This window comes from Apis cerana, linkage group LG6 (genome assembly GCF_029169275.1).
Source record: "Apis cerana isolate GH-2021 linkage group LG6, AcerK_1.0, whole genome shotgun sequence".
Classification (NCBI taxonomy): Eukaryota; Metazoa; Arthropoda; class Insecta; order Hymenoptera; family Apidae; genus Apis; species Apis cerana.
In genome coordinates this window covers 7,588,054-7,600,193 of record NC_083857.1, presented here as the reverse complement: position 1 = coordinate 7,600,193, position 12,140 = coordinate 7,588,054, and the positions used below count along the sequence as shown (strand labels likewise).

The 12,140-nt window shown below is 43.8% G+C and overlaps 1 protein-coding gene and 1 long non-coding RNA gene across 7 annotated transcripts in view; one reads left to right on the top strand and one right to left on the bottom strand.

Moving 5' to 3' along the window:
• LOC133666246 (uncharacterized) overlaps positions 1 to 11,451 on the bottom strand; it is a 37,136-nt gene extending 25,685 nt beyond the window's left edge. The window contains exon 1 of the long non-coding RNA XR_009830099.1: positions 11,216 to 11,451. This is a non-coding gene — a long non-coding RNA (uncharacterized LOC133666246). The remainder of the gene's footprint in view (positions 1 to 11,215) is intronic.
• The window catches only part of LOC108001507 (uncharacterized), a 189,693-nt gene that overhangs the window by 90,315 nt on the left and 87,238 nt on the right, over positions 1 to 12,140 (top strand). For all 6 annotated transcript variants that reach the window (XM_062076192.1, XM_062076193.1, XM_028668338.2 and 3 more), the window contains one exon: positions 4,605 to 10,596. In XM_062076192.1, the coding sequence (XP_061932176.1) occupies positions 5,140 to 10,596 (5,457 nt within the window). In that variant the 5' untranslated portion in view covers positions 4,605 to 5,139. The remainder of the gene's footprint in view (positions 1 to 4,604; positions 10,597 to 12,140) is intronic.

The following is a 12,140-nucleotide window of genomic DNA, read 5'->3' as shown; positions in this document are numbered from 1 at the left end:
TACGATTATATCTCGTATTATTTCATACGATGATAGAATGATTTAATCCAAACATGAAAGATTTTTATTAAAAGGAAAAAAAAACTAATAATTCAAGATCCAGAAAAATAAGAAAATGTGAGAGCACATTTCCTGGAATTCGTATGGATGCCATAAAAGCCTGGTAACAAAAAAGAACCTTCCATTTGTACAGATTGAGACGTTTAAGCAGTTATTGATGCGGATTTCGATATAGATATAGGAAATTTATGTTGTTTTTTTGAAACGCGCAGTTTCCTTGAACGATAATATCGGGACTATCAAAACATTTCAATATCGATTTTTTCACGCGTCCTCAGTTTTTGTCAACCGTGTTTTTCTCTTGTGTGTTAAATATAGATTATTCGTGGAAATTTCGAAATGATGAAAAATAATATATGAAGAAGAAATCGTTAGTGTCGGGAATAAATTAATTGATTAGAAACGATGTGTAATAATTTTACAAAAATTTTCGTAAAATATTATGAAGAGAAAATGACGATTTTATTTAAATTTAAATATTGCCAATATTTCAAACTTAAAAATACATTATATAAAAGAATCTTCAATATGTTTAAAATTGATATTAAAAGACACATTACATTCATATTTACTCAATAATCAATTCACCTTTATCAACTCGATTCTCAGAAAAAAATTTCTCGATGGAAGAATAATCAAATTAAGCTCGAAAATTATTATCTTCTGAAAGTTCGTTCTTTTATTTACACTTTTATTTATACATATATATACAATACGTATTTTCTTATAACTCCAATTAACCATTAATTAATCGATACTACTTTCAAAGAATGTGGGTTAACAGCGAATACCGTTTACAATTCTTTTTTTCTTTCCTTTTCTTTCTTTCTTATTATTTATTTATTTTTCTTTTCTTTCCTCGTTCAATTCAAGTTCCAGTATTGTGGTTTCTTCATAGAATGTCCCGTTGATCGATCGAATCGCGTTTAGCGACGGAACACTTGTCGTAATGACATCGAGGAATGCTATCGATTCGTCGTACGACGACATCGATATCCACACATATATACGTGCACAGATGCACACATACACACACGTGCGCGCGTAATCATCAATCGAATGTGCCACGAGGAGAATATCGTCGAAATTCCCCTCGTCGTAGATTCACAGTTCTACGTTTATTCGTGGCAGCTATTGCATAATATTTGTAATATTTATACCTTATCGATTTTTCAATATTTGCAATGCAAACATTGGAAGTATATGAATTCGGTTACATCGATGTTCATCTGTTAAGGAACAAGTGAGCAAATATTTATTGTATTTAAAAACAATGTGAGGAATCGAAGCCAAGGGAAAGTACAGCAGGTGGTGAAAGAGTTGTATGATTAAACGAATGATTTATAATAATTGACACAAGACACAATTATTATTATAGAACATTAATATAAAATAATAAATAATAATACTACTATACTTCAAATATTTTAAATATCGAAAAAAGGAATTTCAAGTAACACAATGTTTCATGATTCCTCTCGAATCTTAAACAAATACTCTAAAATTGACCGTCAAAAACTATTATTATATATATAATCGTCACAGAAAGCCCGATCCAAATACCGAATTTAACGAGCAAGTCGTCAGCCCACGAATTCCCAGCATCGCGCCAAAACCACGCGAAATTCCAAAATAATTAAATCTTATAACATAGAGGTGTAACTTGATCCGTGCAGATCCGTGCATTTCACAGGCGCAATATCGTCGGTGAAGAAGGTGTGTTTCTTGGCCTGGTGAGCGATAATACACGGTGGTAAGCGTAATTTTATAGCGGCCGTTAAAAGGCGTGTTTCTTCCGGGAGTTGGGCGAAAGAGGGGAAGCGGGTCGGAAAATCGCATGCTCGCCTCGGTTTAATTCGCGTTTCAACGATGACAGGCCAGGAAATCGCTCTATGTATCGCATGCACCGCCGCTTCCGGCTTCTCGTAGTGACTTCGCGTCGTTTCGATCCGTCTTCCTTCCGTGCATTATCTAAACAGTTAACCATTTGCGGTCGTTTGCGCTGTGTGCAATATAATTGTAGATCTTTTTTCGTGTGTATTTAATATCTATCGATATCTATTTCTCCTTAATCGTGAAAAAATTTGATTTTGCATAAAAGTTGCTGGCAACTTGGAGAAGTAATCATATGTATTTTTAATGGATGATTAATGGATAATTATTAGATAAATTTTTTAATTCGAATATTAATTTTTTTTTTTGCTATATGCTTTCAAAAGTTTTGCTATTTGTGTGATGGATAATTTGATATATTATTATCAATTGCAATTTTTCATTATCGATATTATTAAGTATTATTTATTTGTTTCATTTTTCTATTAAGAATATTATTTTCGTAAAAACTTTCGATAATTAAAATGAACTTTTAACATGATATTGAATTATCTGATTATCATATAATGATATTTTAAAGTTACAATAGAATACGATAGATTACTCTTTCGTATTTCGTAAATTGTTTATTATTCATTTATATATTAGATAAATAATTATAAAGAGTTTTAAAGTTTATACAAGATCGATCGATTTACGTGATATAAAACCGAGTTTTCACTGCGAATTTCCATTGTCGTTGATTAGAACATGTGGTTTGTAATCAATGGAGAGATTGTTGAAGTAATTTAAAAGATAGATAGATTTCGAAATACGCACGCGAATCTTGTTTCCGCTGAACTATTTAAATTCTTCATCGTGTCGATTGATATCGCAAAACCTTGAATATTTTATTTGAATTGAAGATGAAAGATAATAAATTTTCGTGTAATAAATTTATTTTAACCGTATCGTGGGAAAAAATAATTATTCTGTTTAGATTATCAAAAAGAAATGTTTGAAGAATTTTATAAGAATATAAAATTCTATGATATAAATATTGCGTGTGTTTTTCAAATAATTTATTCAAATTATATCAAAAGATACTGGGAAAAGTATCGATTTTGAAAAATGATTTTTTATTTCCTTTATATTTTCAAGCAATTCATCATCGAAAATTTCTCTTTCCTCGAAAACAAGACACGCCCATAAACTCGTGTAAACTCTATTTACATCCAGCAAACAATCATGAGAAAACAAAATATGTTGATAAAAGTACGTAGTTGGGAATTAAACAGAATTCAATAACGATTCGACATACGACGTAACTCGAGAATTGTATACATTCAACACATCGCTTATTCAATATTTAAATCGTACGTCGTCCCGTTTGGAAATCAGTCGAGTGTCGTCCGCTAGCGCGTCTACACGAAGATAAATATGATTAATTAATCATATATAAATAATTCTACGATATTCCAAACAATTGCAATCAAACTTCGAATTATAAAATATTAAAGTTTCTCTTTAAAAAAAGAAAAAAATAAACAAAGATATTCTCATGTCGATTCTATATTCAATTAGAAAAAAAAATTCGAAAAAAGCGTTATTCCTCGAATTTCACAATTCTCGTAATCGTACATTTATGTACATAAAAAATTAATGAATAAATATAGAAAATCAGTATTCACAAAATCATCAAAATAATCGATTCTGATGTAGCATAGGAGGGAAAGAAATATCCTCAAAAAGTATTATTCTTTCTCGAGTTTCACAAGGATGGGAAATACCTTACCTTATCCATTACTCATTCCGTGTCGTTCCTTTATTTTTGAAACAATCAGAGGCATTCGAACGTAACCTCGAGATGGAATCGATACTAATGAAAATGCGAGTTCCGAGCAATAGCAATTATTCTGCTACGTGCATTTTTCGCATGGATGCTCGACAACGTACACTTTGATTTTATGCACGAAGTGCTCGATGCACATCTGATCACCCTTTAAATAACCTGCAATTCGTATTTTTCCCACCTGAGAAGTATCTCGCCACCTTGATTGCGAGTCTCAATTCCATCAATATTTAAATAAAAATATTACTATAACGAATCAGTAATATAAATAATTTAAAAATGAATTTCCATTAAGCAAATGATAGAACAAATACTACACTGCCAAGTATATTTCATCGACAATGATACGTGGATTAACCTGGTGGTGATTAAGTTTGTGAAATATCTCAATCGAATTTATTATTCAAACATTTTTTTTTTTCTGTAAATCAATGGAGAAGAAGATTTCTGCTCTGGCAATCTGACAAAGTTTCGTACTTTTCTATATTTTTTATCCCATATCTACTCGCATCTACTTTTTTTTGACCATTCATTCTTTTGATCCTTTGAAACTATTTAAAAAGCTACTTATCATTCCTTCTTCTTCTTCTTCTTCTATTTCTTAAATTCTTTCTTCTATTTCTTCTTCTATTTCTATTTCTTCGTATCACGTTAAATGATAAAAGCCTGAATCAAGTGTATATATCGATTCAGTCCCAAAGAGAATAAGGTAAATAGCCTCGTTGATCTTTCTGACGAAGTTCTTAAGTTCGATCATTGACACACACCTTTCAACCGATGAATTATAAATTTAAACACCATGGAAACTGTGTCAGCGGTGGCTCGGTACGAGCTTAGTCTCGTACTAAGCCACGGCAACCCGTTTGCTCCTGTTTTGCAGATAGAGGCAGCGGCATGAACGCACGAGAACGCTGGTTAAGAAGCATACACAGGCGCGATCTCGAACGATTCAAAGTAAAGATCGCGGCCGACAATCGCACGAAAAGGCAGTGCGTGCGGGTCTAGTGTTGATCCAAAAGAAGACAAAAGTGGGGAGAAATCGATCGAGGACGGAGGACAGGGAGGGACAGTGACGAGATATCACGCGAGATCGGGCGTGTAAGGTGTAATAATCGAGTCCTGTGTGTGAAAAGTGTGTGAACTGTGAGAGAAGAGTGAGGGTGAGGCAAAGAAGGGGGAAGGATCGACCATGGAGATCGACGACGTGCACGGTGCATCGAGTCATTCCCGTAATTGCGTTACAATCGAGTCGAAGAAAGTTGAATCCACGTCTCTCCTTCTCGATACGAAGAAGTGAATCCGTGATCGCGTTCCTTTCGTTCTTTCCCAGAATCATGAATCGTGTCAGGAGTCGTAGACAGGTGGAATATCGCGCGAGGGACGTTTAAGGAGAAAGGAAGGGGAGGAGGAACTTGATGAAAATGGACTCGACGAAGCTGGGCGGGCCAGCCCCAACCAGCCCTAGGGCACACTCGCCGGCCGTGCCGGCCTATGCCTCCACCACGGCGGATGGAAACATCGATTACATAATCGGGGATTACATGGAGAGGCTGGGAACTAGATTGAACACGTTGGAGAACGAGTTGAGGTACGCGTGGAGGGCGTTGGATTTGCTCAGCCAGGAATACATCAAGATGTGGGAGAGGTTGGAGAAGCTGGAGGGCCTTCTGTACGAGCAACAGACGGTGATCAGCCAGTTGATCGAGTTCTACGCGAGCGGAGGCAGCCACGAGACGTCGAGCAACGTGGCGGTCGAGGAGACGTTGGCCAATCAACAGAGCACGGTGGGCGAGTTGGACGCGATCGCGAAGAGCATAGGCGCCACGATGGGTATAGAGGAGACGAACGCGATCAGGGAGAAGTTGGCGCAGCAAGAGATCGCGAGGATGCACGGATTAACGCAGGACAGCTCGACCGCCGCGGCTGTAGTTACCGACATGCACAGGAACGTGAGGAATTTGGATACTCTGGAGACTCTCGCTGAAGAGAGTAACATTCCAGACGAGGCGTTCTACAGGAGCCTGAACAACGCTTACAGGGAGGACTTGATCTGCGGCGACACGTCAAGACCCACGTCGCAGCTCGGCATGATATGGGAGGAGGCGGAGGACGAGGACGTGAACGGGAAGAAGGAGGTGGAATCGAGTATGTTCGAGAAGACTGTCGCCGCGAAGGAGAAAGAGCTCGAGTGCGAATTGGCCGCGAAACCGAGCAAGGAGGAGATTCAAGAGGCGGTGACGAAGAAGGAGGACGAGGCGGACGAGGACGAGGGCGAGGTGTTCAGCGCGGCCGATTACAAGAGTTATCGTGGGAACACGCCTTGCGTGAGCGAGCAAGATCTGGCCCAGCTGTCCAGATTGAGCTCAATCGACCAAGTTGCCCTGGAGAAATTGCACGAACTAGACAGGTTGACCAACAAATTGCAAAAGGATTCCCAGAATCTGATGGAGCTCCAATCGAAACTGATGGACTCCCCGAAGAGGCAGTACAGTTCCGAGGCCGAGGCGAAGCTGGCCGAGGAGGCGAGCAGCATAGACGAGCAATTGAGAAAAATCTACGCCGAAACCGACGTCGATAGCTGGACGTTCTCGAAGAGTCCCGGATCGACGGGTCGATCCATATCTCGAGTCAGCACCGACAGTGGTCTAGCGACCGACGGCGACTTCACTACCAGGTCAATTTCTCCAAGACTGACCTCCACCTCCAGATCGAACCTGGATTCAATCTCGAGCGCCTATACACCGCCCAGGCTAGGTAGCTACACGTCCACGGTGCGCGAGAAGAGTCCGGAGCCGGTGATCCAGCTGCCCATAGACGTGGGCAGCTTCGCCAAAGGCTACGCGGAGAACAAGGAGCTGACCGATCTGATGGTCGAGAGTTTCGCGGCTGTCACCTGCGCCTCGCCCACCATCTACAGCACCACCACGGACAAAGTTGCCTCGCCCACCCACTCGGCCGGAAGCGTGCACAGCGTGCACAGCGTGCAGAGCCTTCGAACCAGGCAAGACGGCTATTTCGGCAGCGCCGCTCGTCTCAATCTCGAGTTTCAAGAGAGCAGAACGCCCCCGAGCCCGTCGCCGAGCTCGCCGCCTCCGCCGGCCCCCCGAGACTCGGCCGAGCCTTTCCTCATGCCGGGCCCCGACCAAAGGGAGGCGGACGCGAAACGATCCCAAAGCCCCACGTTCCTGAGAAGCGCGGACAAATTGGTCTCGGTGGAGCAGGGTCGCCTAAGCCCGCGAACCCCTCACTCGCCTAAATCGCCACGGATCTCGCCCAAGCACACGGCCAAGCCGAGCGTGGCCAACATAGTCGCGGCCAAGTCCGATTCCGGCCTATCCTCCATGAGCGGGTGGAGCAGTTTGGACAAATCGCCGAGCTCGCCGAAGAGCTCGATCGCCAAGATGCTCACCTCGTACTCCGTGGATCACGCGAGATCTTTGATCCCAAGCACGACCACAGTGAGATCCGCAAGCCCGATCCCCCCGCTTCCGGAGACCACCACCGCCGCGACGATCATCACCCAGGAACCTTTGTACGACACGCCCGAGGGGAGAGACGCCACCGCCGCCGTCACCTTCACCGTCACCAGCCACTCTTACACGGTGGCCATGAACCATCTGTCGGGATACGCGTCGATCAAGACAACCCCCCCGACCACGAAGGAGGAGTACGGGTTCGTGCTGCCTCAAGCGGCCATCGCGACCACCTGTCAGAGCCCCAAGAAACGAGGTCGGCAACAAGCGTTGCAGCACACGTACGACACCGTGCCGCCTGGAACGACGATCGACTACGTTTACAGGTCGGAGCAGCCGGCCATTTATTCCGTGGCGGGCAGCAACCGGCAGCAGGCGATCACGAGCGTGTACACGAGCAGCGCGGGTGGTTACGGTCCGAAGACGACAACCGCTTACGGGTGGATGGATCAGTTGAATAGCTACGACAATTACACCACTGTCCAGTACACGGAATCGAGTGCAGCGGTTTCGGCTCACCTGAAGAAACCGTTGAGGGGCGCAGTTTCCACGGACGCGGGTATGACGAACCACGAAGGTTACAAAGCCGCCATGTATCGCACCATGTTCCCAACGGGGAACATCACCGACGCGCTCTCCTATTATCCCACGAGCGCGAATCTGCCGCGGACCGAGACGAACGAGGCCTCGTGGTTGAACTCGATGGAGGATCAGATACCACACGACTCGACCTCCTCCAGCATCAGGTCGCTGACCTCGGATGGCAGCTACGCCCAGAGCCCGTACACGGACAGAAGGTATCCCCAACCGCCGGCGTATCAGGCCCACCAGTATCACCACACGTACGCGAATCAGAATTATCCGCAGGCTTATCAGCAACAGTATCAGCCGTACAGTCAACGATTGACCAGCACCGAAAGCGCACAACTCGCGGATGGATACCAGAGACAGTGGCAACGGGAACACCAATATATACAGGATCACGAGGCCGCGAGAATACCTATCGATCAAGGCCAGCATCAGCAAACCGAGTATTACGATCCATCGAGCGTGATAGTGTCCCAGTCCGGGTACATAAGCATTGCGTCGAACTTGAAGGATCACGAGATCGAGACGGCGAAGGTTAATAAGAAAATAAGGCGTGGCTCGTCGTTGAAAAATGCGATGAGCTCGATGAGCAATTGGTTGCCGGACTTGCACTTGAGCAAGAGGCACAGGAGTCACTCGTTGCCAGGTGGGGTGAGGAGAGAGGATTTGGACATGTCCCAGGAGCAGCAGCAGCAACAGCAGCAGCAACAGCAGCAGCAAAGACTTCCTGGTGAGACAGGAGGCAGAGGTCGTGGCAGGGGTCAAGCGGCAAGGAAAAAGAAGAAACACACATTGGTATCCACTGTATCAGGAATCCTCCAGAAGGCCAAAAGACGAAGCCATCAATCGCAGTCTCTGTCCGATCCCGAACAGTCTGAAACTGAATGGAGCAGCGGCAGGCAGAGTGGCCTGTCCGAAGACGAGGACAGCGTAATGTCGGACGTGAACCAGGAGCCTCCGTTTTTCGCCAAAGTGAAGACGGCCAGCACGAAGCGTAAACCGATGTCGCAACCGATCCCTCAACAGCAACAACCGATCCCCCAACCGTTACCTCAACAACAGAAAGATTATATGCAACAGCAACAGCAGCAGCAACAACAACAGCAGCAGCAGCAACAACAACAAAATCTGCAGCAACAGCAGCAAGCCCTTCAACAACAAATCCAGCAGCATCAGGAGCAGTTACAGCAGCAAGCTCTCCAAGACGGTTGGGGGAAGGAGAAGGATCAGAAGAAGGAGATGGAGCACGAGATTGGCGAACAGATCAGCGGCTTCGAGGAAGAGACGTCGGGGAAGAGCACGGGTTCCGGTTCGGGTGGCTCGTCCATATTCCAAACTGTCGGAGATATCAAACGATCGACCGGCAGCTCCGACGAGGCCCCTAACGAAAAAGCCCCGAAACTTCCCCCTGTGACGTTGATGGGCGGCGCAAGCATGGAATTCGCTGTGTCCAGGGCACTGGGAAAGTATCGTCAGAGACAATCCTCGACGGTGTCCGACGAACAACCACCGAGCGAGGAAGGTAGCACGGAGAAGAAATCCGACGAAGGTACCGTCCAGACTCTCGAGACGAGCTTCGAGTATCCCGAGGACATGTCGGAGAAGAGCGAGAAGAGCGAGAAATCTAGCAGCACGAGGTTACCGGAATTGGTGACCAGCATATCGGAGGAAGCTCCACCGTCGGAAGGAAGCCCATCCGCGTCGAGCACGAGGGGTCAAACCCCGGCTGGTAGCCGATTCCTACCGCGACATCAACAATCCCTCGAGATTCCGTGGACCGGCTCGAGACAGGGCGAATTGGACGAGGATAACCGAAGCACGCATTCCTATCGAAGCACGTCGAGGGTCTCGTCCAGGCGGCAAAGTACGGAGGATTCGATCGACTCCGAGGACGAGTGGTATCGATACGAGTTGAGAAAGCTGGAGGAGCTCGAGAGACAATCGCAGATAGAGATAGAAATGGGCGAGGTGCTGGTCGAAGAGCCTGAAGAAGTTGAACACTATCAACCGGACGAGGCGGTGAAGGAGAAGATGTCGTTCGTGCTGAAAGAATTAAAGCTGAAAGCCAGTAGCAAGGTGAAGGAGGAGAAGGTGAAGGAGGAGAAAGAAGATCTGCGAGCGAGTAAAATGAACGGGACGATGGGAAAGGATCGTCGAGTCGAGGAACGGGATAAATATCGAGACGAGAAACCGATTCCAAAACGAAAATCCGCTGAGAGTATCGAGGCAGTGTTTGCAAGGGTCACCGATTATCATACTTGGGCGCACGAGGAGGAAGCCAAGAAAGAGAAACCGGCCATGGAAGAGGGTTCTTCTGGAGAGACCTCTGGTCCTGATAGTCCGGTCCAATCGATGGACGAGGAGGAAGAGGAAGAATTGCCGAAAGACATCGACGAACAACCGTCGAGGCGAAGTTCCAGCGGTTCGACTTTTCGACAAGGAGAAAAGATCCATTCTGGTTCCGAACCGATATCTCGCGAGGGTAGCGTGAGCGTACCGCCTAGCGAGGTCTCTGTTAGCATTCCAGGTGCTTGGGACTCGGAGAGCACTGTCCTTGAAGGTTTGGAACGAGACGGTGCTGGTAGCGCTGAAACGGCTACTACGGCGACTTTGAGTTTGCCCAAGATTAAAATCGATTCTTCGTCGTGCGGCAGTTCCGATACGACACTGAAGGAGGGCCAGGTAAGTCCTGGCCCACCTGGGTCGAAATGGAAATTGCTGAAAGCGTTGAAGGAGCGAAAAGCGGAGGAGAAGATGAAGGAGGTCGAGGAGGCCTCCAAGGAGACCACCATTTCTCAGGGACCCACGGCAGTGAGTATTATGATAAAGTGAGGACACGAAAATCTTTGTAAGGCGTACTCGAGATTCGGAGATTGGGTAAAATCGTAGAGTTAAGTATTTTAATAAGATTATTTCCGCTGTTTCCATCTCGTTAATTGTTTACAGTATTTGAGTTATATTAATTTATAATAATTTGAATGTATTCTATGTGTAGGATGTTAATAGCTGATTTTATATATTTCGTCTAGATTTTCTTTATTAAATTTTTTACAATGTACTAATTGTTTATTTAAAAGCAATCTTTAATTATATATTTTCTTTTCTGAACAGTTTATATTTTATCAAGTTTCATCAGTTTCTAATTGAGATACATGTATTTATATTTATAATCGTGAAATTATAAATTTCTTAGATATTAATAGATAAAAGAATTAAAAATAAATGAAAGATGCTTTTAACATCCTGCACAAAAAAGAAATCGAGTGAAATAAGTAAATGAAAATAATCTACAATTATCTAATTTCATACTTCGTTGACATAAAGCAACTTAGGAATGAAATATACAAAACGAACCAATTACAATACAGGGAACAACTTATATTACTCGGCTTCTAATGCTACGATAATAATAACGTTTTTTTGAAATTACCTGACCAATTCAATAGCGTCGCACATAACACCGGATACGATTATTGTCACGTCACGATTCACAGCTCTTTTTCCACTATCGAGTGTCGAGTATGCTGAATGCGTACAAAGGAAAATGTAAAGCATAAAGAGAGGAAACTTACGAATTTAAAAAAGATTTAAACTGTAACCGTGATGCCATCTAGTGTGGCACGATCCAAGTCAATATTAACGATATTAAAACATGGCGGAAGTGAAGCTTTGTCGGACGTGGATCACGCGTGCTCGTGATCCATTCTCGTTTTTGATCGCGAAAAAATCCCAAAAAGTATCGAAAAATCATAAACACGATATAAATAATGAACGATGGTACTAGTCAATTCATCAAGTGCAACGTCAGTGACGCTTGGCCAAGCAATATACTTGTAAGTGATGATAAATTGAGTGCACAATTCAAGATTCATTGGTAATGGTGGTCGACGATTCGATCGATTTCGAGTAAGTAATAAAACCAAATATCCATGTGCGACGGATGCATCGACGATAAATAAAGGCTTACATAATTAAAATAGATCATAGGAATAATTAGATGGTGCTTTAATAATCGATACGCTTTAAGGTAGTATTATTAGAAACCGCGTGCCTGCGCGGTCTGACGAGGATTATTCGCGAGACAAGGCTATAAGTATTATTATTCGGTCAATTAACGTTTCCTATGTACACAGCAGGGAACGATAGTCTTTCATAGGTTCCCAAATATTTCCAATATGGCCGCGCTTTACTTTCGGCGCGACTCATTCTTTCTCGTGGCTTCTTTGTCCACGTCTAGACACATCGACGCACATGCAATTCGATATTATAACATAGCGTGCAAACGAATAAAACGTGTGTATTTATATTTAAGAGAAATTAGACTCGTACTAGAGGAAAATCTTTCCTTATGATAC